The 27965-nt window shown below is 50.6% G+C and overlaps 8 protein-coding genes across 8 annotated transcripts; 4 read left to right on the plus strand and 4 right to left on the minus strand.

Moving 5' to 3' along the window:
* Window positions 1–285: 285 nt before the first annotated feature.
* Window positions 286–4132, minus strand: Asppvi_010624 (DNA-directed RNA polymerase II subunit RPB2; the record flags this gene model as incomplete). The annotated part of the gene is made up of 2 exons (XM_043306463.1): window positions 286–448; window positions 528–4132. 2 exons carry the CDS (start codon window positions 4130–4132, stop codon window positions 286–288), a joined length of 3768 nt encoding a protein of 1255 aa, XP_043162398.1.
* A 486-nt stretch (window positions 4133–4618) lies between these two features.
* Window positions 4619–6877, minus strand: Asppvi_010625 (beta-catenin-like protein 1; the record flags this gene model as incomplete). Its single annotated transcript, XM_043306464.1, has 10 exons — window positions 4619–4701; window positions 4760–4877; window positions 4938–5222; window positions 5275–5789; window positions 5847–5940; window positions 5985–6219; window positions 6277–6383; window positions 6442–6680; window positions 6746–6800; window positions 6851–6877. The coding sequence occupies 10 exons, from the start codon at window positions 6875–6877 to the stop codon at window positions 4619–4621; spliced, it is 1758 nt and encodes a 585-aa protein (XP_043162399.1).
* Window positions 6878–7268: 391 nt separating this feature from the next.
* On the plus strand, window positions 7269–7522 carry Asppvi_010626 (putative TOM core complex subunit Tom6; the record flags this gene model as incomplete). Its single annotated transcript, XM_043306465.1, has 2 exons — window positions 7269–7397; window positions 7469–7522. The coding sequence occupies 2 exons, from the start codon at window positions 7269–7271 to the stop codon at window positions 7520–7522; spliced, it is 183 nt and encodes a 60-aa protein (XP_043162400.1).
* Window positions 7523–8715: 1193 nt separating this feature from the next.
* Asppvi_010627 (transcription factor domain-containing protein) lies at window positions 8716–10999 on the plus strand (the record flags this gene model as incomplete). The annotated part of the gene is made up of 2 exons (XM_043306466.1): window positions 8716–9294; window positions 9347–10999. The coding sequence occupies 2 exons, from the start codon at window positions 8716–8718 to the stop codon at window positions 10997–10999; spliced, it is 2232 nt and encodes a 743-aa protein (XP_043162401.1).
* Window positions 11000–11340: 341 nt separating this feature from the next.
* Asppvi_010628 (nicotinate phosphoribosyltransferase) lies at window positions 11341–13046 on the minus strand (the record flags this gene model as incomplete). Its single annotated transcript, XM_043306467.1, has 5 exons — window positions 11341–11561; window positions 11620–12055; window positions 12111–12730; window positions 12792–12875; window positions 12935–13046. The coding sequence occupies 5 exons, from the start codon at window positions 13044–13046 to the stop codon at window positions 11341–11343; spliced, it is 1473 nt and encodes a 490-aa protein (XP_043162402.1).
* Window positions 13047–15559: 2513 nt separating this feature from the next.
* Window positions 15560–17509, minus strand: sti1 (Hsp90 cochaperone STI1; the record flags this gene model as incomplete). Its single annotated transcript, XM_043306468.1, has 4 exons — window positions 15560–15712; window positions 15771–16362; window positions 16421–17353; window positions 17445–17509. The coding sequence occupies 4 exons, from the start codon at window positions 17507–17509 to the stop codon at window positions 15560–15562; spliced, it is 1743 nt and encodes a 580-aa protein (XP_043162403.1).
* A 478-nt stretch (window positions 17510–17987) lies between these two features.
* On the plus strand, window positions 17988–19116 carry Asppvi_010630 (RPC34 RNA polymerase subunit family protein; the record flags this gene model as incomplete). The annotated part of the gene is made up of 2 exons (XM_043306469.1): window positions 17988–18244; window positions 18315–19116. 2 exons carry the CDS (start codon window positions 17988–17990, stop codon window positions 19114–19116), a joined length of 1059 nt encoding a protein of 352 aa, XP_043162404.1.
* A 3206-nt stretch (window positions 19117–22322) lies between these two features.
* Asppvi_010631 (putative membrane bound C2 domain protein (vp115)) lies at window positions 22323–27308 on the plus strand (the record flags this gene model as incomplete). Its single annotated transcript, XM_043306470.1, has 7 exons — window positions 22323–22535; window positions 22610–22672; window positions 22747–23002; window positions 23066–25513; window positions 25582–25722; window positions 25771–25913; window positions 25974–27308. The coding sequence occupies 7 exons, from the start codon at window positions 22323–22325 to the stop codon at window positions 27306–27308; spliced, it is 4599 nt and encodes a 1532-aa protein (XP_043162405.1).
* Window positions 27309–27965: the final 657 nt, after the last annotated feature.

The raw sequence follows: 27965 nt of genomic DNA on the forward strand, positions 1-27965 counted from the left end.
GCATGTAAATCACAGTAGTATCAAGTCGAGATAAGTGACAGTCCGTCTTGCATCCTTTGTACGCCAGAGAAATGCCAAAAGGGAAAAAAAAAATATCAATCTGTTCTCTCTCCGGTGAGATCACAAAAAAATGGGAAGGGAGTTGAATATGAAAACGCGTAGATAATTAGAAGGGCGACTGGGACGAAAGCGAATATAGTTTTGGTCATGTCGTAAGAAAGAAAGGAACGGAGATTGTACAAAACCCTCTTGTGTCTGTCCACTCAACTTGCGTGCTTGCCTTCCTTACCGCACGGACACGCCAGAACGGTTGGTAAACATGCGAGCGGCGATATTCATTGCGGCCAATTCTTGGAACAGAAGCTTGGCTGCATACGGGATATGCACCTGCGAGATCCTGTGCTTGTTGTTACACAGTCGACACTCGAAGAGCCCCTTCTTCAGTTTCCTGCCACGAGAAATTATGGGTTAGCTAGTGCTTATTATTATGCAGACAGCCTATCTGCAAAGGGTTAGAAAGAACTTACGCAATCGGGGTCATGAGTCCACAGTCGTCGCAGATGTGGACACGGAACGGGTCGGAGACGTCAAACAGACGCTCCTTCAGGAAGGCGCTGGCACCGTGCGCAATCATACAATCACGTTCCATCTCTCCGAAACGTAGACCACCATCACGGGCTCTACCTTCCACAGGCTGCCGGGTCAGAATCTGGGTCGGTCCGCGGGCACGCGCGTGGATCTTGTCGTCGACCATGTGGCGCAGACGCTGATAGTACGTTGGTCCCAGGAACACCTGCGCAACCATCTTGCGTCCAGTGTGCCCATTGTACATCACTTCGAAGCCACGAGACTGGTAACCGTGCTCCCGAAGCAGCCGAGAGATTGAGTCGACAGTAACATCAGTAAAAGGTGTTGCATCACCTTCGAACCMACGTAGCGCCGACACTTTACTGAGCTGGCACTCGATCAAGTGAGCAATTGTCATACGAGACGGAATGGCGTGCGGGTTGATGATAAGATCGGGAGAAACACCCTCGCGTGTAAACGGCATGTCTTCCTGCCGGTAGGTAATACCAATTGTACCCTTCTGTCCGTGACGAGACGCAAACTTGTCTCCGATCTGAGGAACCTTTGTCGTCCTCATGCGCACCTTGACGAACTTGAGGTCATCATTGCTGGTAGAGACAAGGACTTGATCCACAATACCATTTTCGGTGCTTCTCAGTGGCGTCGACACGTCCAGCTTGGTATGTGCCTTGGTTCGCTGGCCGAGTTCCTCCGCTTCTGGCGCCAACGGGGCCGTCTTTCCGATGATAATATCTTCTCCAGAGACACGCACACCAGGGGCGATAATACCGTCCTCATCGAGCTTATCGTAGGTGCCCTTTCTCATACCGATTGTATCCGAGCGCATGGGCTTCTCAAAGCGCTCGACAACAGTGAGACCAACCATTTTTTCAGTATCGGTGTATGTGCGGTAGAAGAGACTGCGGAAAAGACCGCGATCGATGCTGCTCTGGTTCATGATGACCGAATCTTCTTGGTTGTATCCGGAGTAGCAAGCAATGGCAACGATAGCATTCTGCCCAGCTGGTAGCTCACGGAATCGAAGGAATTCCATGGACCGCGTTGTGGCCAATGGTTTCTGCGGGTAGTAGAGAATATTTGCCATCGTCTCCATCCGTTGGTCAAAGTTGGTCAAGAACACACCCATAGCTTGTTTACCCATCGCAGACTGGTAGGTATTACGAGGAGACTGGTTGTGGTCCGGGAAGGGAATGATACTGGCACAGACACCAAGAATCATACTGGGGTGAATCTCGCAGTGCGTCCAAGTGTGTGCCTTTTGACTCAGGATCGACCGGACACGCTTGTTGGGATCATCTTCCTCCGGAAGAGCGTAACCAGCCTGAAGCTGCTTGGAAATTTCGAGGTCTTCTGGGGTCATGACGATCATGATAGTCTCTTCTTCCTCGGCGTCGACATACTCGACAACTCCTGACTTGACCAAACCATCCCAACCGAAATAGCGTTCCCTGCGATCTTCGGGATCAAGGTCCGCGGGGAGTTCTTTATCTTGCTCTAGCTTGCGGATATGTTCCTTGTTGAGCACCAGCGAGCCGCAGTTCTCGCTCTTTGGGTCGTTGTCAACGACGAAAAGCGGTCGACACACACGCCCGGCGTCTGTGAAAATCTTGAATTCACGCTCGCGAATGTCTCGAATCAAGCTGACCTCGTGAGAGATCATGTTGCGCCGACGCAGAGAGAGCATGGTATTGACCAAGTGCGCGGGATCTCGGTGGACACCGACCCAAACACCGTTCACGAAAACCTTCGTTGCATTGGGTGTCACTTGAGGCTCAAACTCCTCAAGAACTTCCATGTTGCGCTGGATCATGAAATCGATGATGGGCTCGCTGGGTGTACCGACAGTGATATAACACATGAGAGCCAGGTTCTTGACCAGACCACAAGCTTGACCTTCAGGAGTTTCCGCAGGACAAACCAGCCCCCAATGGGTGTTGTGAAGCTGACGAGGCTTCGCGATCTTACCATCACGACCAATTGGTGTGTTGGTACGGCGAAGATGTGACAAGGTGGAGGCATAGGTGTAACGTGACAACACCTGTGAGACACCTGCCTTCGAACTTGCTGCCTTTTTCTGTTCTCCCCAGTTACCGGTGGCGAGGGCATATTTCAGACCTCCAGTCAAGGTACTGGCCTTGATACCGATGTTCAAGTAGATTTCACGATTAGTTTCCACACATCTCTGGACATACCGCTGGAGATCCCGAGTGACTCTCGTGAACAAAACTCGGAAAAGATTGGCAAGCAGAGGGCCGGCAAGGTCAAGTCTCTTCTTTCCGAAGTGATCACGATCATCAACATCGCGACGACCGAGAGCACACTGCAAGAGTCTGTGAACCATGTAACCCAAGAAGAAGGCCTTGCGCGTCTCGCTGCCTTCGCTCTGAGAAATATGGGGAAGTAACTCCTTCTGCATAATCTCTCGTGCGTATCGAACACGACGCTCGTGGTTCATGCTGGACTGAGAAGATCCACGTTTGGCGATAAAGTCCAAGGCAACCTCGCGGTCCTGGATGACGAAACCTTCCTCAATGCAGGGCTTCAGCATCTCGAGCATGGGTGTATCATTTCTGTCGTAACAAATATGGTTGAGAATATCCTCGTCCGAAACCACACCCAGTGCTCTGAAAACAACGACGATGGGAATATCCGTCTTAACATAGGGGAGAGTCGATCTGATCGTAGGACCAAATCCACCCTTGGCGCTGTCTCCTTTAGCAAAAAGCTTAAGAGACAATTGCGAGAGTAGTCGGGAACCCTTCTCGACCGCACTTCGAATCTCGGCAACGTAGGGTGTAGGACTTGGTGGCGCTTTTTTGAAGACCTGCACTGTGTTTCCGGCGCTTCGCTCTTGAGCAATCAAAACCTTCTCACTTCCGTTGATGATGAAATAACCACCAGAGTCGTAGGGGCATTCGTTCCAGTTGTAAAGCGCCTGCTCGCTCAGATCCTTTAGGATACAGTACTTGGACTTGAGCATGATGGGCATCTTTCCGATGAACACCGTCTCCTCCTTGGCCTGATCAGCGGGGAGTTCTTTCTGTTCCCACTGCAAATATGTCCCACGGGCCTTTCTGTCCTCGTCCGCATCTGGCACTGTGTCGTCCTCATCACGATCCGCAATCAGCCGTTCCCGACCTTCCATGATTCGCTTAGTGATACCGAGGTAGAGCGGGCTGGCGTAGGTGAGATTTCGCAGACGAGCCTCCTGAGGCAACATGATGGTAGTCGCACCATCACCTTCAGTAACCGAAGGTCGTGAGAGCATGACCGTTCCGAACTTGAGCTCGTACCGACGGAGAACGACGGGGTCGACTTCATCATCCGAAGGAGGCAGCGTCTGGTCGAGGGTGACCTGGCCTTGTTCCTCTACCAGCTCCTGCATCGTTGATGAGATGAACTCATCGAAAGAGTCCAGCTGCTGCGATACCAAACCCTTCGTGTCGAAGAAGGAGGAGATAACCGTCCAGCAGTCCTCCGACGTGATCCCCTCCTCCATCTCATCGTAGAACTCCTCCTCGTACGCATCGTCGTATTCGGCCATTTTGACAGGAATCGGATCGGTTTGAGACGGGCGATTAATGAAAAATGTGTTGAGCGCAGGGAGGGAGCGACGCGCTCAAACAAGAAAAGATCCCACTTCCGTGTTGATCAACTGCTGCGACGAGCAGTGAGACCGGCGTAAGTGTGCCTGAAAAGCGACACTTAAGAGGGTTCACTAAGTCGGGATCCCAGTTTTATTGATGGAAAGTGAGAGATCCCCTGCAGCAGAGGATGTTGGATGGAGCAAAGCTGGACGCTTCGATTCTCCGGCTGCTGATGGATCTTGAGCAGAGAGCCGCCACTAGCGCCTCGACCCCGACTTGGCGCTAGTCCTTGACTAGAACAGAATAGGCAATTGCGCCACGTGATATTGCTACTTCTATTGGCCTACGAATGGACCATGGTATGTGAAGATGGCGATTATCATCGCTCGAATCTCCCGAAATTTCGTCTTTACTATTCATGACATGCATTGATACGCTGCATTCTATAAGAATTGTAGTAAGGTCCCGAGCATTTCCTTATGGTCCTTTTGCCCAGGCTCATCATCTGCAAGTCCCTCCATTTGCTCTGATTGAAAAGAAGTTAGTACGTAAGAAGGGAATTTCTTCCAGTGAATCCTGCTTACCTTTCAACGTCGCCTTGATAATGGACAGATCCTCATCCCTATCTGCTAATAGTGAAATGATTTTCTGTTTTGCTCCATCATCCTCAGCCACCAGCCACGCCAGTAAAACATCAATTAACTGTGGGTGAAATGAATGTTAGTCAATCAGTTCTACAAAGGTGAGTGATGTCAAACAAACCTGCAGAGAGAAAAGACCCGCGTCAAAGCGTCTAGAGAGCCATTCTGCAGCCATGACTTCTTGCTCTTCGTCTGTGTAGTTCTTCCGTTCCTCCTCAATGGCTTGTTCAACAGGCGACACCCTTGAAGCATAGTCCCGTCTTAGCTTCACGAGCTTCACAATCTTTTCGTAGTCCTTTTCCATGAATTTGGCAAGGGTACGAATGCGTGGAGCCGAACCTCCTGGTAAGAGGCGTAACAAAGAAGCAAAGATTCCCAACAGATGTTCGATTGTCTGGCTTTCTTGCTGTTTGGAGTTAGTTACAGCCGGTGAGGGTCTAGTTAGAGAAGACGCCTACCTTTCGCATGAACATTCCAAAAATTGTTCTCAGACCTGCAACTTCGACTAGACGCTCGCACGCAGGGCCGCCTCCCAATCCACCCAGAGCATGGTCAAGGACTCGCAAGGCACGTTGCTTACTAAATTTGCCTTCCTTCAGCATAATCTGAGCAAGCTCAATGCCTTCGCCTTCCAGAAATTTCTCCTTGCCAGAATCTTCGTCGACAAGACATATCAGACAGTCGAAAAGATTCTCCACATACTCCTCCTCGTCCGAGTCCTTTTCAGGGTCGCGTTTGCGGTAGTGGCTGAGTAGTTGAAGTAGAATATCGACACCATCAAGGCCAATGAATTTTGCTCGGGTTTTGGGAGATGATTGTAACAGAATGGCCAAAACCTCTGCGGAGTACTGCTTATTTTGACTGACTGGATTTTCTTTCTGCTGTATGCGAGAGAGAAGCCACGATAACACGGTCGACTCTTGACCAATCTTTTCCGCGATTGTGTTTTGAGAAGCCAGGTTTTCCAGGACGTCTGGTTACGAAAGTTAGCGTCATGCTTTAACAAAATATAAATCAGAGAGGAGCATACTTAGCACATAGTATACGCCTGCTCTATCAGCTTCAGATGCTTCATCCAACCGTGACAGATTTTGAGTCAGAAGCTCAATGAGGTCGGCATCCAACTATATCGTCAGCAGTCGTTCCGTGAAGCAAAGGCAGCACATACCAATGCATTGACGAGAGCATCCCACTGTTCCTGTTCAGCCTCTACATCTTCATCCGTCAACTCGTTGATGATCTGGATTGCGTCAATGGCAATATCTGCGTTCTCATGGGACAGCAATGATATTAGAGAGCCCACACATCCCAACTTGGCGAATTCTGCATATAATTCGGGGTGTTCAGATAAGATTGAGAGTCCTTTGATCTCCGTGTCTAGATCGGCTTCCGAAGTCATGAATCTGGGCACATCGTGAGCACTATTCGTCTCATCAAGCAGTGAGGCCCAGTCAACTCACTTCTGGGGATCATTCTCAAACTTGCCGCGGAGCTCGGCGTTTTTCGATATTTTCCTTTCAAAGGTGAGCGCCAGCCGTCGCAACCAGGCAGAATCGAATTTCTCGGGCTAAAGCAGCGTTAGTGCTGGGTCTAGGTTGACATTGCTGTCTCAGATCCTTCCATACCGCTGCCTCTCCTTCATCCTGTTGGTCGATGTATTGCATTGCCTGGGCTGTTTTGCGCTCCATTCCTCCCCCGAAGAATCGCCCTTCTTCGTCGTCTGGGATATCCTCGGCATCGAAATCAGGTGGTAGTTCCGGACCGGCCTCGCCGTCGTCCTCAACGTCTTCCTCCACCATCGGTGCTTTTCCTTTCGACTTGACATCACCATTCGCGTCTAACTTCGCTGCTTTGTAAAGCTCATCTGACATTGCGCATGAGCAAACGGACTTGTAGGATGGCTAGGCCCTGGGACGTATGGGAGCATACTCGGATCTTGTGCAACCTCTAGCTTGCGCTTGGCGCTCGCTGCCGAAAGAGGTTTCTTATTGCAATTAGCTTCGATCTAATGATAATACGTTGAGGAACCTGTACCTTAAAGAGGTCGTCGATGCTCGTCATGGTTGCGAGGTGCCCGGCGCGCAGGAGGGTACAGAAGACTTTCCTGCAAAGGATGGGGCAGCAAGCTTGGAGGCACCAGCAATATAGCAAGAGGAAAATTACTTTCAGCCCCCGAAGATGACTATCAGGCTCTCTTTCGAGTATGTATTCTTGCAATCACTTTTCTTACAATTGGTCGCGCAAGCTACTTTGGAGGAGGTACGGGTGCCGGGACAAGCTAGAGACGCAATTAGCAATGCCAAGGACCGAGTAATTGAAAGATTTCTCGGGGCGGCGTTTCCTCCGCAGTCCATCAATTATCTATCATCTTAACGTCTGTTCCTTGATCGCCATAATAAGCTACTCTGAGCTATTACACTACAAATATCCATCCTCATCTTCAGCTCATATCATGGCTCCCAACCAGCGTGTCGTTGCTGCCAGCTCCGGTCGCCCCCAGAAGGGCTTCCTCGGAGCTGCATATGAAGAGCTGACCGCGCCTGAGAATGCCACCATCGTCAGAAGCCTTCTGGTCTTTGGTGTAAGTGCCTCTTATCTTATTCTTTCCGAAGCTTCCTTGGAAGGATCACGGCTAACGCTTCAAATCCTTAGGCCGGCGTTGCGTTCCTTCACAGCAGCCTCAGCGAGTTCCTCCTCCCTCCGTAAGTCGAATCATACATCTCATGCGTTTGATCCCTAGCGCAGCTCTCAACACCATTCTCGGGACAGAAACTGACTGGAACAGTCTGTGAACAAACTCAGATGAAATTCTGGACATCCGCGGCTTGAACCTTTGGTATAGGCCTCAGAGTTTTCGACAACCACTCGATCATGACACGAATGAGGACACTTTTCTGTTAAGATATTTCGTCCCGGCCTTGATTTAATGGCTACATGTACTATATTTTGCGCTTTTGTGGGCATACATATTTTGGGTGGATACTCGGATTACCCAGCTTCTACATTGAATATGAAATGGCGTTCTGATAGACATGGTGGTGCGAGGGCTGTGCTGTCTGATCTTGCTTGGTCACTCAAAGGATTAATCATTCACAAGTAGCAAATTTGCATCAAAAGGAGAGCAAATACGTTATCGAAACATGATCCTCGAGCAGCGCGGTTCTCTTTTCCGACGCTGATCAGTCGCTTCTCCCCCCCGTCTCCGTCTAACTACATGGGATCTACTATTACATGACATTTTGCGCCTTTGGGCGCTTGTCACCTTTTTGGTCTGATCCTCTGTTCCCGGGAAAGTAAGATGGAGGTCGCATGTCCGTAGAAACGACAAGGGGACTTTGCTGGAGAAAAGCGGCATTGCTCCCTGATTGTGACCAGGACCATGAGTAGACTGACATCTTCGTGTCTTCAGTGCCTTTCTTCAAAATCAGAATAAATCAGAATCCTGAAAATCCTGAATGAAGAGTGATGGTGCCTCAGGTTATTTTCTAGCGCCTGATCCCAACGCTCCTGAGGTATTCCAACGCCTCTGTCAGAGAGCTGCCAGCAAATATTATCGCACAAGCATTGGGACGCATAGTCCTGTATCCTCTGCTATCATTTTTCTAGAGCTCCATTGAAGAATGATTCCATCAGTCTAGACCAATAATGCCCATTTGATATCGCCAAGACGCCAGAAGGTGTCAAAGTCCCCGCAAAAACCCCGCACAAACTCCGAAGACGGCTTTACTCCAGTGGCCGGGGAGATAGCTGTCCACGATGTGATCATGTGCAGACCTAGAACCAGACAAGCGCATCGATTCCCTTCTTGAGTCTTCTTGGGCCGCTCAGATCCGGTCCATGTATATCAGATTGCATCGTTTTGCTGCAGGTGCAGCCGTATCCAAATTACCTCCCTCAGGATGGTAACCACCAAGCGCAAGCTGTCTAACGTAGACATTGATGCAGAGAACCCCAACACCAAAAAGGGCAGCCTTCTTGGGTACGATGCCCGGGCGCCATGGCTCTTTGACTCCAAACCGTCGCTAGGTCGACGAACAGCTGGGAACCCCGCCGTTCAACATACCCTTCCGCTGGCCAACATGGTCTCCACAGTACAAGATCTTATTGATCCGGATTTTGACCCTCTCATCGCAATCCTTGATGACGAACCGCGTTTCCTAAAGCCTCTACCTAGTCGGATATCATCGGAAGACCTGGAGTTTCTGAGATTTCGAGGCGCACTTTCGATTCCCGAGAGCGGACTGCGGAATGAGCTACTAAGATGCTATATTCAATGGGTGCACAGTTTCATGCCGGTCCTGAATCTGCAAGAGTTCCTGCGATGTGTCGCAGAAAATGACCCCGAAGGGAACATAAGCCTCCTCTTGTTCCAAGCCGTGATGTTTGTTGCCACGGCATTCGTGGACTTTAAACATCTGCAAGATGCTGGTTATACGACACGAAAGAGTGCACGGAATGCTTTCTATGAACGATTAAGGGTATGTACTCTGTCAGGAAAAGGTCAAGGCCATATCTAATTCTTTACATCAGTTGCTCTATTCGCTCGACTGTGAAGAAGATCGAATCGCCATCTTGCAGACGCTCCTCTTAATGACGTATTGGTCGGACCACGTCAACAACCCACAAAGAGACATTTGGGATTGGATAGGAATATGCAACACGCAGGCCCACTCTATTGGATTGAACAGAGACCCCACCGCATCCGACATGGATCCCAGAATGAAACGGTTACGGGTCCGCCTGTGGTGGAGCTTGTACTGTCGAGACCGTCTTATTGCCATGGGGTTGAGGCGACCAACCCAGATCAATGAAGGAACCAGTAGCGTTCCGATGTTGCGACTGGACGACTTTGACTTTGAGCCCTTTCATCCGTCCGTGATTGAGATATTTCGCTGCCGTCAACTGGAGGATGTGTCCCACCAGAAACGACTAGCGACTATGTTCATTGAAAAAGCTAAGCTTTGCCAGAGCATTGGCCGGGTATTATTCGCGCAATACACAACATCTCAGTGCCAGTTTGGTGTGACCAATAGAACCACCATTACACTTATTCCGCGGCAGGCCTCGGAATCTGAGCTGGCTCGATGCAGCCAAAGACTGGACTCGTGGCTCAGCGCCCTGCCGAAGGATGCGCAATACATTCCCGCATCCAAAACCAACTTCACGGACGGAGAAGACGTTCTTCTACTTCATGGTGCCATGCTACGAATGCTCTATCATGCGACCATAAGCGCGCTGCACAGGCCGTGGGCTTATGGCCGGGATCCGGATAAATCGCGCGCTGAAATAACGCAAACTGCGCGATCGAAGATGCACGATGCAGCTTTAGGAATCACACACATTATACAGGGGCTCAATCAGTTAAATCTGACTCGCTTCCTACCTCAATCTGGCGTCACTGTGATCATACCAGCAGCCGTGGCACACCTGTCGAATATCATGTCCAACAACCCCACCCTCCGAGAAACTAGCCTTCACCACTTTCAGAGATGCATCCAGGTTCTTCGGGGCCTGAGAGATCTCTACCCCGCCGCGGACATGGAAGTCGCCAACATTGAAGCCGCAGTCAAAGTGCAGTCCGATAGTGTTGGCACTTTCCTCAAGATCATGGAATACAGCAATGTTAGCATCGACCAGCTCCAACCCCCAGAGCCGCCGTTACGGAGACGAAGCTTCGATGCAAACATGCATACGGCTTTTTCGCCAGAAAATAGTTCATCGGATCGGCGAGGGTCCTTCGTGGGAGCAAACCCCCAGCAAAGGTCCGAGTTGGATGCGCAGCGCAAAGAACACCGCGCTGAGTCCTTACAAACGAAGAGACACAGCATTGCAACCTCTATCTCCCGACCTTACAATGAACCGGAAAATACGAACCGGCAACAACAACCTACGCCTACAAATGATTTTGACGACCACCTCAACAACTTCCCTTCGCCTCAAACAATCAGCTCATTCATTCCTGCGGATCTGCTGCGCATTGACATCGACTCCTTCCCTGATTTCCTGCCTCTAGACACGAATATCTCCTCAGTCCAGGAACTAGACGTGGACTGGACAGACGAACTCCTAGGAGGCCCAGAGCTAAATGCAGATTATTCCGGGACAGGCTCGGTAGGCCATAGTCATTGCGGTATCACTGGCGATTTAGACACGGATCTGGGTCTGGCACTTGATTCATCTTAATGACGTCCTGCACGATGACGATTTTCTTTGGTTGACTTACTTTCGAGCCGGTGTATCGGATTAGGCTGCTTTTGTGATATCCACCGTTCGCTTCTAAATTGTACAAGATTACCAATACAAATTATTTTTACTATGCATAGGATCGTTCCATTGAATGTAGCTGTAGATCGAGCATCATCCAAAAAAAGCATGTTCGTCGCTGTTGTATAAGAAATATACACAATCAGGTAGCCATCAATGAATAATCTAAATCTAGGTCGAGTCTATCCCATGGTTCGTATTTCGATGTACAAGATGTACAAGAGCTGCTTCAGCTCGTTAAACAACAGTAGGAGCATATGCTACCTCTGCTTTGCCCAGCGATTGCTCTCATCCCCTTCCTCCCAGTATTGCTCGATGTACCCTAGCCTCTTCTTCACCTCTTGCACCATACTTTTGTCGCCCGTATTCTTGCCCATGTTGTCGCTTAACTTGACGGCTGGGCGGCCGTTGGCCGTAGCGATCTTGATGACGATGTTGAGCGGCTTCGATTTCTTGCCGTCGGATTTATTCGTAAAATCGTCTGTAAGTCGAAGAGTTAGCGGAGCTGCTGACGTGAAACTAGACGGGACCGAACTCACTGGTGAAGAAAGTCCCGACACCGAAGACGGGGGCGAACCCGGCCTCCTCGGCAATGGTTTTGTACTCCAGACAGTGCTCGATGTTCAGCGAATCTGAAAACACGACAGTCTTCTTCTCTTTGATTCCCTCTTTGTCGTAGAAGTCGCGGACCATCTTGACGAAGTAGGCTGGGTCGCCGGAGTCCTGACGAACGCCTGTGAAGACTTGCGCATATGTCTTGGGAGAATGCTGGGAGTCGTTCTCGTGAAGGGGAGCGGTAATAGGTGGCTTGGTCTCGGCCTCGCTCTGAGGCTGTGACTCGCTTGTTGTGTTCGCTCCCGATGCAGTCGTGGAGACGGCACCGACACCTGCGCTGGTGTGGTGAGGGATCGGCTTCCGGAAGGCATCAAGGAAAGCCGGGGTACCGAATGTATCGGTGAGGGCGATGCCGAGGACCTAATACAATAATGAATGACTTGTCTGCGTCGTCTGAGAAGGAACTGATACATACCCCTTCGCCGAAGCATCCGAGCCAGTAGCGGAGAGCCAGCTCGTTCGCATTCTCGTAATCGTCCGTGATGGCAGCGATGGCCATGAACCACTCGTGGGCCACGGTACCAATGGGAGTCACGCCATACTTCATCGCAAAGTGCACATTGCTGGTTCCTGACAAGACGCCCTTCCAACCCTGTCGCTTTCCCTCTTCAGCAGCCCGGCATAGCCCCTGCATGACCAAGTCCTGAGTATGGTAATCGCGTCGACGTCGGGAGCCGAATTCGGAGAATATGCATCCGTTCTCGAGCAAAGTGCACCCCTTGCGGAAGGCCTTCTCCTCTTGATTGCTGTGATCCCAATCCTTGTCGGTGAACATGAAGTACGCCTGACTTGTCAAGGCGAGGAGTGGGATCTCGTAAAGGATAGTCTCAACCCAAAGCCCCTTGACCATATATTCAATATCTCCCAAGTCTTCATCGCTACCCGTGTCTTGTACAGGTGTGAACTTGATGTCAATCTGCTCCGGAGGCTTGAGTTGGAACGTAGTCAGGTATCGAAGGTAGGCATGGTTGAAGTATGGGCATTGCTTCTTCAGGAAAGCCAACTCCTCATCGGTCACACGGACATTGGCAAGTCCTATCCAGGACGAGGTGTCAATACCAAGATATCACAGGCTGAGTAGAGCAGATTCACATACTGTCCATTTGTTCCAGGAGCCATTTATAAGCACCCCGCGTCAACTTCATTTGCGGGGTACGGTTCGTGAAGCCATATGTAACATCTGCCCAGGAAATTCGGTCAAAGCAATTCTATGCTGTATGACCGGAGACAAAAACTTACGAACATCAGGAAAGTATTTCAGAATAGCGCATTGCATTGTCAGCTTATACAAATCTGTATCCAGAAGAGAGAAAATGCCCTCCGGGTATGGAGGGGTCGTTGCTTGACCCATCGTGGACAAACTGTATTGACCCTGCACACCTCAATTATCTTCGGTGCTCAGCAACTCAGCGCCTAGATGAGATCTCAACTTGTGATATGCGTCACAGAGTCACTAAAGATCTGATAGCGCTGGCAAAAAGTCCGTTGCCGGACAGTCATACAGCGCGGGGAATCAACGAAATAAGAAGGGGTTTGCACTGTTTGCACCTCTATGCAGTTGTCAAGGAGCACGCGACGTCATACGGCCAAACTTTTGCATCTGATAATGAACGAAGAAGAGTGGCGAGAGAATATCTTGATGTACAGATATCAAGTGGTTTATATATCCTATGGCGTCGCCTTGTATGTTGCGCACAAAGAGAATCATGGTTCGTTGGTTGGGTCTATACAGATGAATCATGATTTGCTGTACCAAGCGCATGAATTTAGCTGAGGGAAAGGACAGACAAGAAGATCTACAGCAAACAATCTAAGGGATTCAGCGGCCAACACTGCAATTAAGACAACAAAGACAAAGGGACTGCATGCTTGACAAAGGTGTATGCGCCAAAAATAGCAAACCCGCAGTCGGAATCGTACCGACGATGGAAGTTTGGGAGTGTAGGAGCACTACACGGAGATAAGAAGCAAAAAGAACCGCTCGCCCAGTAAGGCAGAGCTTAGTCAGCAAATTTCAGATCATGGTTCATTTCCGCAGGCAGTAACGCTCTTGGCCGCAGTCGCCACCTCCCGGCCACCAACCTCTGAACGTTGTACTGATCCCAATCGATCATAAAACGACTTGGGCTGCGCGAATTCCGCAGCATAGGTGCATCAAAACCGGGCTCTACAATACAGCACACATGGCACATGGTTCTGAGGACTGTGCCTCCGTGTTGGAGCAGTTTGTTCACGATGTAGCGAATCTTCCAGCTGAAATCAACCACTTGATGGAAGAGATCCAGGCCAAGGACAAGATCATCCAGGATTGTCGCGCAACCATCAACTCTCGCGATAGCAGTCTACAGAAATTCATCAAACTCAATGGCAGTCTCACGCCGAACCCTAAAGAAGAGCAGTACTCGAAGGTGATTCTACAGAATCTGGACAGGGCACAGCAGTTACAGGACGAGAAGATACATCTGAGCGAGAAAGCATGTATCCTGCTCGATCGCCAAATCAAGAAACTGGACGTCAAGATACGCGATCTACAAAACGATGGTGTACTCCCGAATGATCCGCCTCTGCCCTCCCTTTTCAACAGCAAAGACCAGTACCGCGATCCGCCGAAGATCTTCTTTCCCGATGCAACGGCCGCCGATACTACTTCTTCACCTCTCCAACCCACATCAGGCAACACGAACTCTTTACTAGGCATCTCGCAACGGCTCAGCCAGTCGCTTGCCCGGTCTACAAGTTCAGCCGCGTTAGCCACGCAAGGCATGGCGCGCAGCTCAGCTCCGGCAACCCCGTCTGGCACAACCCACTTCCAACAACGGCAACGCGAATCATCGGCAGGAGCGGTGGAGAACAAGCGTCGCCGGCTCAACGCATCGTTGGGTACTCTTCCCGCTGCGTCGTCGAATCTCCGGCAGTCATCCATTGGCCCCGGCACGCCCAAGCCAGGCACACCGGCTTCCAGTCGCGCAGGCAGCGCCGGGCCGCGGGCAACGGGCGCAATCAAGAAGGCCGCCACTAAGAAAGTCGCGCCTCATCAACAACTCAAGAAGATCAAGGCCCATGGTAAAGCGACGAAACGCTCTTCCAGCGCGAGTGGTCGTGTCAAGCTCAGCGGTGCGACCAAGAAGTCCCCGTCCGCGGCGGGCGGCGATGAAGATGAGGACGAGTCGCTCCTCAGCAGTGCCGAGGCGTCGGATTCCAACGCCAGTGATTCTAGACGCATGGACGAGGACATTGACGAGGAGGATGAGGAAGAGGAGGGCAACGAGGATACCAAGGTCTACTGTACCTGCCGCAGTGTCAGTCATGGAGACATGGTCGCGTGTGATAACGACAATTGTCCCTACGAATGGTTCCATTGGAAGTGTGTTGGTTTGACAAGGGAGCCGGTGGGAACTTGGTATTGCCCACATTGCAAGTCAAACTTGGGCAAGTAGTCGGTCTCTGCTATTATTTCTTGTTTTTCTGTTCTGGCGTTCACTATGCGATGTTGTTATTTCACCGTACATATACCCATCAGATGTACCTTCATGAAACGGTACCCTTTATGACATGCGAGATAGCAAGAAGAACAGACTGTCTCCTTCCAATCCACGAGATAGCGGCTGATGTAATACAATACTAGGCGGCCCTGTAGGTTGAGCTTAGCCATACTTGGTGTAATTCTTCGAGTTACAGACACTGTAAGAAGCACTGGTATGTTCATAACATATCATTATTAAATAGAGCGTACAACAAACATGCATCATCACCTCATTGCAAATTCTGAAGGAATGTAAGCCGTTGCAAGGACAATTTTGAAGCTCGCAAAAGAGTATCTGCAGGTCATTTCCATCATATCTCCGTGACGAGAGCCCGAATCGTTTACCGACCGAGACGAATGACACCAGCCGCCATGAGTTTCTGGATCTTCGTCCGAACCTGGACGTTCTTCATGTGTTCTTGCAGGGCAGCAGGGTCGCCCTTGGCCTGCTGGAGAATGCTCTGCATGACTGGGTCCTGAAGGATCGACATGATCTGTGTGCGTCACGTTAGAACTACTGCGCCACTAATGGAAAGGGCTGAAGTGGCTTACCTCGGGGTCGTTCTGGATTCTCTCCATGGTCTGCTCCTCCGTCTCGCCAGCACGAGCACTGAACTGAGCCTCCAGACACTTTTGTTGCTGCTGGTCGATCTCACGGGTGTGKGTTCCGTCGTCTTGCTCTGCGGCTTCCGTGCAGGCATCCAAGGCCTTGCTGTATTCCTTCATGGCAACCAGAGCTTGCGATTTACGAATATAGGCGCGGATGAACTTGGGATCACGGCGGATAGCCTCGTCGCAATCCTGAACGGCCTGAGGGAAAGCCATAAGCTTGATGAGGGCAGCGGCACGGTTCGAGAATCCTCTGGGGTCGTGAGGAGCACGCTTGGTCATCTCAGTAAAAGCTTCAACAGCACCGGGCCAGTCCGCCTCCTGGAACTTCTTCTGGCCGAGCTCGCGAGCCTTTTCTGCCTCGGCGGGGTCAATATACGCCTCTTTTTCGGCCTTCTCCTTGGCCTTTTCTGCGTTGCGGAGCTTGGTGAGAGCGTCGGGAGTGCGGTGTTCAGTGAGGGATTTGTGGTAGTATTCAATAGCTTGTGTGTAATCACCGAGCTTCTCATAAGCGGAACCGATTCTTGCGAAGGCCCTATGGAAGAGAAATGGTTAGCTGAGAAAAGGAAGAAGACGAAGACTGCAAAACTTACTTGGCGATGACCTTGAAATCAGCCCGAAGTGCGCGACCTTCTTCAACGGCCTTCTGACAGATTTCGATGGCACCCTGGAGATCGCCCTTCTCGAACTTGGCCGCACCGATGTTGTTCAGGTATGTAATGTCTTTGTTGAGCTCCCAAGCCTTGGTGTAGTGCTCAATAGCCTCATCGAATTGCTTCTTCTTGTAGAAGTCGTTGCCGATCTTCTTCTCGGCGTCACCAGCTTCCTGGGCCTTCTTCTTCGCAATAGTCTCCTCATCCTGGGGCTCAGGCTCAGGCTGGGGTGCTAGTTCGGGTTCCTTCTTCTTTTCGGCAGCAGCAGGCTTCACATCGGGCATCGGCACGTCCTCCTCAGCTTCCGCAACCTGAGAGGAGCCAGCGGTCTCCGGGGGAGCTCCAAAGCTCATGTCGATACCCAGCAACACACTCATAACCTGTAAGAAACGGGGATCCTGGATCTCCTGCGGGCCCATGCTGTTGGGGTTTTGCTGAAGGCGCTGAAGTTTCGACATAAAGTCGGTGTCCGCAAGAAGGTGGGAAGTCTTGGGGTTGCTGGCTAATTTCTGGAACATCTGAGGGTCGTTGAAAATCCCACCCAATCCAGCGGTAGGGTCGACACCGTCGGCCCGAGCTTCGCCATCGATGGCCCTCTTCACAGCGTTGAGACCGGACTTAGCCTGGTCGTTGCTGGGGTCGAGCTTCAGAGCTTCTTCGTAGGCATCGTGAGCACCCAAGAGGTCTCCGAGACCACGGCAAGCGGCTCCTTTACGGCTGTAACCCTTGGACCAGTCTGGCTTGATTTCAATGGCCTTGTTGGCATCATCCAGAGCTTTCTGGTAATCTGACTGCGCAGAGTAGACAGCTGACCGGTTGGAGTATAGAATGTGGTTGGTAGGCTCAATCTCAATAGCCTGTGTGAACTTCTCACTGTTCCAGTTTAGAGAACGGTTAGTTTTCTTTCTCGTGAACCCTGTGCAGCCTCATTCAGATGAGCGGGGTAGCATATATATATACGTACATAGCGGTAGGATAGTCCTTAGCAGAGAAGGCCTTGTTGCCCTCTGCCTTCAAAGCGTCAGCCATACTGCAATATTTTTGTCAAGGACGGGTATTCTGGAACTGGTTGGAGATATGCGGTAGGAAATAAGCAGATGACGGACAAAGCGAGAGAGAGCTGGGCCCATATTAATGAGCTCTACCCGCTGGAGCTTCTGGAAATTTCCGAGGAAATCATTGGATGCCTGAGGCAAAGTTCATGCCAAGCCTTCTGGAGCTCTACTGGCCCTAAACCCTTCTGGGCTGAGGGGAAGACCGCCGAACAAAAAAAATAACATCTCCGCCGGCTTTTCCTACGTAGTGGTTAGTCACGCTGCTACAATATTTTGACTCTGCCGAGGACGTGCAACTGTTCTTGCGCGTGCTACCTTGCGTTGCTCTGGCCGGTTGTCTTCCGTTGGCGTCGCTTATCGGAGTTCGATTATTTTATCCTTATTCGACAATGCTCGCTTTCAATGCTGTTCGGTGATATTTCTCTCTCTCTCTGTGACCGACGGCTCGAAAAATGGCCTCCGCAGGGCCCTCTGGCAGCTCCATCAACGAGCTTGCATCTAAACTTTACGACGAATGCCTGAAGAGATACGACTCTGATCATCTGTTCTATCAACAAGACCTGCTGGGCTTAGGTGTCATCGAAAGGAATAACCTACCACTTCTGCTGCAATGCACACAGTTGCTCGTTGACCAAAAACTATTTCGCCTCCTTCACGGCAAAAATGATCGTTTGGCATGGAAGATCATTTCTCGGGAAGACGCTGAGAAGTAGGTCACTTGTTGGATACTACCAAGTCCATGGGGACCGCTGCTAACATCCTATTCTTTTCTTGCATAGGCTCCAGAATCTCAGCCCCGACGAAAGTCTAGTCTACAATGTCATCCACTCGACAGGACGCAACGGCATCTGGGTCCGTGCGATACAGAACCGGACCAACTTACACAAATCTATCTTAGATCGTTGCCTCAAATCACTGGAAGGGAAGAATTACATTAAGAGTGTCCACAATGTCAAGTTTCCGAGTCGGAAGATGTATATGCTGGCCGGCCTTGCTCCGAGTGAGGATGTGACGGGTGGTGCTTGGTTTACTGACGGAGTACTGGACGCGAACTTTATCAGTACGGTCGCTGGCTTCATCGAGTATACGGTTAGCCGGAAGAGCTGGTATGAGGTTCCGGCTACTGGGAACAAGCGCTTGAAAACGGCCGACGGGCGTGCCTCGGTAAAGCAAGAATCGGGTGAAAAGAAATATCTCCCTTATCCTGCCGGCTATGAGGGCTATCCGACGGTCGCGATGATTACTGCTGCAGTGAACGAAAGTGGGATCACACCCGTCCGGCTCGGAGAGGAGAGCATCATACAGTTGTTGGAGATGCTCTGCTATGACAAGAAGCTCGTTGCGCTGAACAACGGTCAATTCTACAAATCGGTCAAGAACCCCGCAGCTGTGAAAATGGAAAAGAATCGGAAACCAGAGGGTGACGTGGAGGATGTGGGCGACAAGCTGGTCACGAACGGCATGACCGAAGCACCCTGCGGTCCATGCCCTGTCTTCAAGCTCTGCGTCCCTGGCGGTGCTGTGAGTCCGGAGACCTGCGAGTATTTCGATCCTTGGCTGCAAAAGTCTCTCGGATTTTAGCTTGTTGCACGAGCTTGTCGTCAATGGACGTCCTCCCACGACTGATATCCCGGTCATTTCTTCTGTTTTCTTCCTTCATATTTATAGCGCGATCATCTTGCGCCAGGTCATTTGTGTCTGCATAGCGTTGGCGTTCTTAAGTCTCGGGACTGGTCAAGGTTTTAAGGTCTCCTGTTCTCTTGATATGAGCAACTCGTTCAAAGTTAGAATGAGATCAGAGTTCAAAATATGATTTCGTCTAGTGGCTTGTAATGATATGCTATGAATCGGAGATCCTTCTGGCTCTGGCTTTGCATCAGACAGCCCTGGTCTAGCTCACTTGATTCTTGAAGGTATCATTAGTAGAAGTATATTATTGACATCGACTAGTTGCCAGTACTCCATGATCATCCGAGTGCTTTTGTCAATCGCATCTAAGCTAGTGTCCGAAGCAAGACCATTGCTGTTGAAGCATGGGAAGGCCAACAGGCACTTATTCATCAAGCCGAACTGCTGCATCCACTCAGATCGACAAGCTTGACATCATCATCACATTACTTTGGCGAGACAGTCTTATTCATAAGAGAAAAAGGCAGCAAGTTGCTGCCCATGAATACTACATAAAGCGCTCTGTCACCTCAAGCGAAGCCATCAAGGGAAGGCATTCCTGTCCTACTGTACATAGTGCAGGACTTCCATAGTACTGAGTAAGGCCTATCTGCGCACTGGCTCGCTACGAAGCATGTAGACTAGGTATCGAGACAAATGCTAGCCGCATGACTAGCTTGAACTTGCAAAGTTAATCCGGGCGCATGGACCTGGAATCAGGGTACCCGTCTTCGGTTATTCTGTAGAATTCCATGATTCATCCCACCAGAGGGCCCAGGCTCAAGCCCTCAATTTTCAGGTTTACTAACTTACGCATGATCGCAATTTCATCACACCCGTGAATGGCCTCGAGTGAATGAGTGCCTCAGGCTGACAGGGAACTATGGTTGTGCTAGATCTCCCCCACATCATCACCGAGAACCGTGGGTGGCTGTGAGACAGTCAATGGTTCCTAGCTTCCTAGTAGTATCAAGTTATCAACTGGTCCGTTTAAGGTTGACTAGTGTAAGCATGAGCCTTTTTCAATGGACTGAAATCGATAGTGGTAGTCAATCCTCGACGTGGACTCCTAGTGGTGTCTAGGATTGAACAAAATAGTCACTGCAGTGGTTTGATGTCCTGAAAATATTTTTTGAGGTACAGGAAGGATTGGGATGGCGTGGACAAAGTTTCAGCCATGACATGCTTTACCTACCTCGAATGTATATCATTTTCCACGGCGTAGTAGACTCTGTACATCGATTTCAGCTCAATGCATGTACGGTGCAGCCTACGTGTAAGCAAAGGCACTAGCCAGGTATTATCTTTGATGTCAACTTGCGTGGCAATTGGCAAAAATCAAGATGGGCCTAGTTTTCGGGGTCATACAGTCGACCTGTATACTCCTTGAGGAAGTGTGGCTGGTGACGGAAGATAACTGGGCAACAGGAGAGTGCCGCTACTTCATTCAGAACTTTACTCCGAGGGTTGCCAACTTTTGCTCTCTGTGAAATTCGGATCTGGAGATGACAAGGTCAAATATGATAGTATGGCTTTGTACGTGACGCTGAAAGCCAGGCATCCCTCAGTCACATCGATAACTTGAAGTTGTCGCAAGAAACCAAAGTGCGGATTTGATTTACAGTGAGGGGTTTCGATAGCGCTCAACCGTTAATGTAGCTGCCTGATTGGTAAGAGACGGTATCTAATACTGAACTAGGGAGGCAATTGGAGGATGATTTTCCTGACAGATGATGCGGTAGGTAGGTAGGGTATCTATCCAAGGTTCTTTACCATACTCCGTACCTTAGTCAGTCATACCAGACTAGAGGACTGTGATGTGGCGCACTATCGACTTAACCTTCTAGTGTTTCTACCTTGGGCTTAGCTTGGATACGATGATGTGGCGGTGCAATCATTCTACTAAGAGCTCCTTCAGGCCGTTTGCAGCTCGACCAGGCCGACGTGCCTCGGCTTAAGAATTCGGCTACCTAAAATACGGCTGAATATTTTGGTGTATATTAAAGTACCATATTGAAACTGGTATTTCGCAGTATAAGAAGGACTAATACCACTCGTAATCCAGTGGAATATTATCGGAGGAAACGAAACTCCGTAGATCGTTTGTAGGCCGAAGTGCTGTCTGCTGTCGTAATTCACGCTAATCGCCGATAGTCTCAAGTCTCCACAAAAAATGATTCGTTCAGGAGAAGAAAGAATAACGAATGAGGAGGGCAAGAGAAAAGACAGTACTAAGGTACTTAGGAACTAGGAACTTAGTAGATCGATCGCCGAACCTCATCCTCCTTTTTCTGGACGGTAGGTAGACAGATACGTCACGACCCGAAGCTAGCTGGCCTGATCCCTTTTCTTGTCCTCCGTGCTCCAGAGTCTGTCGACTAATAGATAGCCATCTCTCTGCCTTTTACTTCGAGAATACTCCATATCAAATTCCTCTATAACTTGATCATCACATCCAATCAATTGGCATCCATCACCGGCCTTTGTACCCTTCAATCCCCATGATGGTTCTCTCGCGCTGATCCATGCCCCTCCACCATACTCCGTATACTGCCTGCTCTCACTTTTGACGCAAGTGGCTCCAAATCAACTCATCCTCGGCTACGTTACCCTGATCTGATTGAACTCTTCTCTATTCCCGTTATTTCATCATAAACCCATCTCATCGACCTTCGACCAGCCTATACTAAGAATACTGTCTCCTTCTCTCATCCGTTCTCGGGAGTGGGTGCCTCAGTTCCAAGGTACGCAGCAAGTCCCACTACCTAAGTGTATCTCCATCTCAGCTCGTCATTGTTGGCACTTCGGCCTCCCCGCTGCGGAGATCCCTGAAGGCAACCATCGAAATTAAGCGCCAAAAACCAATGCTCGCACTTGAGCGCCCCCCGAACTCTCTTGAACCGAAATACACACTATTGCCTTAGATTGTGTATTTTCCGTTGATCCTTTTTCTCTCTCATTTTCTTTTCCCTCGCTTATCCTTGCTCATCAGTACAACTTGTCCTCATCTTCCAGGTCTCCAAGAGAAGAAGGCCACCATTGGCGGTTCTCTAACGGTTTGTGGATAGGTGAATTCTTCACCCGAGCCTTCTGCTTTGTTCCCCGGACCGGAGGCAGCCATGGCCTCGCAGAACGTAGAGGACCAAAAGAGTGAATTGAGGCAGCAGGGAGCCATTGAGACTGCGCAAGAGGCCTCCAAAGACCCTCAATCTAACCTCCGACCAGAAGCGGTGGAGAAGGTATTGGTCGAGGAAACAAGAAAAGCTGGCTTGCCCGCGTATCAATTCAACCCTGACGCTTCCCCCGAAGAGAAAGCCGCAGCAGCAGCAGCAGTGAGTTTTACCCTTAACTTTGTCATGGTTGTTGTAGGTAAATGATTGCTAATCTCCCTCTCAATTCCCCATAGCGAGCACCCCCAGGTTTTCACCATGACAAAAAGCCCAAAGCGAAGGCTATCGTTACGGACGTTGTGAGTACACTTCAGGCTCCTAGCACCACCCTCATTCTACGATCAAACGCCTAATGTTGACAACCGCCCCACAGGACGATGGAACTCCCGACCAATATGACTTGCCCCCTCCAAGATCGGCGACAGACCTCATCAAGGAAGAAACCTTGAAAACCGAGGAGGACAAAAAAGAAGGCGCCGACATCACCGATGATTTGCGATGGGCTCGCGACCGGACAGGATGGGCTCCGCAGTTCGAAAAGCCACAGACCGAGGAAGAAAAGGCAGAGGGTACACTGTTAGATCACCAGGACTTTCTGGAAAGCAAATTGGATGATAAGTTCTTCGGAGGTGAGAGAATCTTATCCCATGCCCATGTCCTCTCCATGACCGTCATTCTGATGGCAATCTAAGACTGGTTTCACAATGCCGGCGTGATTATCTTTGCGTGTTTAGCCTCCTGGCTTGTTGCTGTCTTGGGCGGCGGACTGGGCTGGATCTTCATTGTCATGGCTGCGTGCGGTACGTACTATCGGACATCGATTCGGCGCGTGCGACGGAATTTTCGGGACGACGTCAGCCGTGAAATGGCCAAGCAACGCCTGGAAACCGACACCGAGAGCTTGGAATGGATCAACAGTTTCCTGGTCAAGTTCTGGCCCATTTATGCGCCCGTCTTGTGCGACTCGATCATAAACTCGGTGGACCAGGTTCTCAGCACTTCGACTCCTGCCATGCTCGATAGTTTGCGATTGAAGACTTTTATCCTGGGTAGCAAGCCTCCGCGATTGGAGCACGTCAAGACCTATCCTAAAACCGAAGTCGACACTGTCATTATGGATTGGAAATTCAGTTTCACGCCAAACGACGTCTTGGATTTGACTGCCCGTCAGCTGAAGAACAAGATCAACCCTAAGGTCGTCTTGGAAGTCAGACTTGGCAAAGGTGTTGTGAGCAAAGGTCTAGACGTCATTGTTGAGGACATGGCTTGCAGCGGTCTCATGAGGGTCAAGGTGAAGCTTCAGATTCCTTTCCCTCACATCGAGCGTGTTGATGTCTGCTTCTTGGAGCGACCTGAGATCGACTATGTCTGCAAACCCCTGGGAGGCGACACTCTTGGCTTCGACATTAACTTCATTCCCGGTCTTGAGAATTTCATCAAAGAGCAGATACACGGCAATCTGGGACCCATGATGTACGCTCCTAACGTCTTCCCGATCGAAATTGCCAAGATGCTGGCTGGCAACCCTGTGGACCAGGCTATCGGCGTGGTCGCTGTGACACTCCATGGCGCTGAGCAGTTGAAGAACCCAGATAAGTTTGCAGGAACCCCCGACCCTTACGCTGTCGTGTATCTCAACAACCGCGTCGAACTGGGTCGCACGAAGACCATTCACGATACGGATAATCCCAGATGGGGGGAAACGATCTATGTTATTATCACGTCCTTTGCAGAGTCGCTCACAATCATCCCATACGACTGGAATGAGTACCGGAAGGATAAAGAACTCGGCACTGCTACTTTCCCATTGGACAGGCTTGAAGAGCAGCCAGAGCACGAAAGCCTCTGCCTCGAAGTCATGGCCAGCGGCAGACCGCGCGGCGCAATCCATGCCGATATTCGATTCTTCCCCGTGCTGGAAGGCCGCAAGCTGGAGAACGGCCAGACTGAGCCCCCACCGGAGCTGAACACTGGTATTGCCCGGTTTACCGTTGAGCAGGCCAAGGATCTTGATGCAGCGAAGAGTATAGTCGGCCAGCTTAACCCTTACGGCGTTCTTCTCTTGAACGGAAAGGAAATCCACATCACGAAGAAACTAAAGCGCACGAATAATCCTATTTTCCAGGACAACTCTAAGGAATTCTTGATCACGGACAGAAAGTCGGCTCGCCTGGGACTGATCATCAAGGACGACCGCGATCTCAGAACGGATCCTATCCTTGGTTCATACCAAATCAAGCTGAATGATATGCTCAAGATGATGGAGAAGGGCCAGAACTGGTTCCATCTTCAGGGAGCTAAGACTGGGCGGGCCAAGTTGACCTTGCAGTGGAAACCAGTTGCTATCGGTGGCATCACTGGAAGTGCTGGTTACATTGATCCTATTGGTGTGATGCGCTTCCACTTCAAGAGTGCAACTGATCTTCGGAACCTAGAGAAGATGGGCAAGTCTGATCCATACGTCAGGGTTCTGCTGTCTGGAGTTATGAAGGGTCGTACAGTTACTTTCCGAAACAATCTCAACCCTGATTGGGATGAGGTGGTGTATGTCCCTATTCACAGCGCCCGTGAGAAGCTTACTTTGGAGGTTATGGATGAGGAGACGATCAATGCTGACCGTAGCCTGGGCTCATTTGATATCAACGCTTCTGACTACGTCCATGAGAATGAGAACGGCGAGTACGAGACCGACGACGAGAAGCAGCTCATCTCAAGTCCTCTTCGCTTGGGCCAACGTGAAAAGGGTGTCCTCAACTACACCGTCGCATTCTACCCGGCTGTGCCTGTGGTTAACCCTGAGGATGAGGAAGAAGAGGAAGCCGAGGAGATGGAAGGTCTCGATGTCCCAGCGGCGAGGAAGAGTATCGACTCTAAGCGCAGAAGCCACCATTCCAAGAACCCTAGTGTTGATTCCAAGACATCAAGAATCTCCTCCAATGGCCAAAATGGTGCTGCCACAAACGGTACTGCGACAAACGGCACTACGACAAACGGTACTGGGACTAATGGTGATGATCTCAAAGTACCCGACCGCAGCGGTAGCTTCTCCTCAACCGCCAAGGACTCCGAAGTCATGTCCGTCAGGTCTATCAAGGAAGTGCCGAAGACATACATTGCCGCTGAGGATATTTCCAAATATGGTATTTTCCATTGCCCTTTTTCCTTTCGTTATACTGATCTACGAGGCGGGTTGCTTACATATTCACAGAGTCTGGTTTCTTGGTGTTCAAGTTCCACGAAGTTCAACTTGCTCGTTCGCATGTGCAGTTGGAGGTGCTGATGGACGACCACATGTTCCCGTCATACTCGACAACCAAGATCCGCACAAAAGCTGCCAAGCTAGTTGATGGTTTGTCCCCTGAGGCTACTTCAAGAGAAAGAGGCTGACCAGTAGTAGTTGGAGAGGCTTTCGTACGTGAACTGGAATTCTCCAAGATCACTCTTCGCCTGGTGGACAAGAACGATACCAAGGACGACAACGAAGAACACACAGTTGCCAAACTGACTGGCGATACACTTCCGACGCTGCAGCGTATTTTGGTATATTCACTGCCGATCAAGCCTGTTTTTTGTTGGGGACAGTTAACTGACCACCTGTAGTACACGCCCACTGAACTTGTTCTCCGGTCGCAGGACGGGGAGGTGAACAAGGTGACAGTCAGTGCCAGGTACATTCCTGTGAAGATGAAGCTTGACCCGTCGGAGAGTATTAACAACATGGGGAACCTTCGTGTGAATGTTCTGGATGCCGCCGATCTTCCCTCTGCAGACCGCAATGGCTTCAGCGATCCTTACTGCAAATTCAGATTGGGTGACAAGGAAGTTTTCAAGACCAAGGTGCAGAAGAAGACGCTTCACCCTGCATGGAACGAATTCTTCGAGGTCCCTATCAAATCTCGAATTGGCGCTAAATTCCGCGTGGACGTGTACGATTGGGACTTTGGTGAGAAGGCCGACTACCTAGGCGGTGCCAACATCAACCTTGAGATGTTGGAGCCCTTCCACAGCCAGGAAGTTACCTTAACGCTCGACGGCAAGTCGGGAGCCATCCGTCTGAACCTGCTCTTCAAGTCAAACTATGTCATGCGGTCCCGTCAAGGATCCTCCACGTTCTCCGGTACTTTCGCAACCCCTGGCAAGATCGTGGGTGCCCCCGTCAAGGGAGTCGGCTTTGTCGGCGGCAATGTCATCAAGGGTGCATCTTTCTTGAAGCATGGCATCATGTCACGGTTCAAGGGGGATGATTCGTCGAGCGGTGAGATCCCGGAGGAAGCAGAAGAAGTCTCGAAGACGGAGACAAACCCGACACCATCCGCCATCTTGGTCGACGGTGCGACACCGCCAAGCTCGACTCCCAACTCATTACAGCACGCACGGACCCGAAGCGTGGTGTCGCACTTTGGTGACCGACTCGGCATTGGTGGCGGAGCGGGCAAGGGAGAGTCTGGCACGGCGACGATCACTGTAGTCTCTGCCAGCGACTACCCTCCGTCATCCAACGTCCGAGTCATAATCAAGGCGCTCGGTCCCAAGGGCGCCAAGGAGGTGCTCAAGACCAAGGCCATCAAGGCCAGCGGCGGCGGGCCGGTGCAGTTTGACGCCTCGCACGAGACTTGCCGAGTGCACAACACCACGGCGGATGCGCAGTACCAGATCCGCGTCGTCGACCACGCGACATTTGGCTCGGACAGCACGCTGGGCGAGGCTCTGTTCTTTGTGGACGACCAGGGCTCGGTGGCCGGACAAGAGAAGCAGGTCAAGGTCGGCAGCGGGGTCGTGTGCATCAGAAGCAGTTTCTCGCAGCCAGAATCGAGCCTGCGACCTGGAACTGCGCACTCCAACAATGATGCGTCGTCGGAGCTAATGGACAGTCCTGACTCGAAGAAGCCGGGCCGACGAAGCTTCCTCAGCAAGAGGAGCGTGAGTGGGGCATAGGGTATATAGATTTGAGAGGCAAGGTGGGATATGTGGATGGCCTACTTTTTATTATTCTTTTTCCTTACTTGGTTTATGTGATGATATCCCTGGTAGCGTCTGGATGTATTGACGTCGGCATTTATCCGTGAACCTTGGAGATGAAAAAGATGTAGTCATGATAACGTGCACTGAATGCCCTCGGATGCCAGTCCCGATGGCGGTGTAACAGTGGAAAAGATAGCCGACATGGATAAAGGCAAACGACCTGTCTCATCCACCTCGTATCGACAACTCTCTACTACCTACAGAACTGAAGTGTGTAACCTTAAGTTATTGTGGTTTGCAGCGTACAGAGAATTCTGCGTCTGTGGTAGCAGATAGGGACCTGAGCTTTGACGGTCGGTCAATAAGCAGCACGCCCATCTTAGGAGGCCAGTGACAGTGATAGTGACAGTGATAGTGACACCGGCAATCTGTGATCCGCAGAACAAATGAAGAATGTAACTATAGACTTCCTAGAGCACAGCTAGAAGAAGAATCTTCGCTGTTCTTCCGTGGGGGTTCTAGATCGTGTACCGATGGATTTCACTTTCTGGTAGTGAGACAGGGCTGTGGAGTGTGGGCTGTGAGACAGGGGAGGATGGCCCATAGGCTATTGATTTCCATGGCTTTCAG

This window comes from Aspergillus pseudoviridinutans (assembly GCF_018340605.1).
Source record: "Aspergillus pseudoviridinutans IFM 55266 DNA, scaffold_8, whole genome shotgun sequence".
Lineage (NCBI taxonomy): Eukaryota > Fungi > Ascomycota > Eurotiomycetes > Eurotiales > Aspergillaceae > Aspergillus > Aspergillus pseudoviridinutans.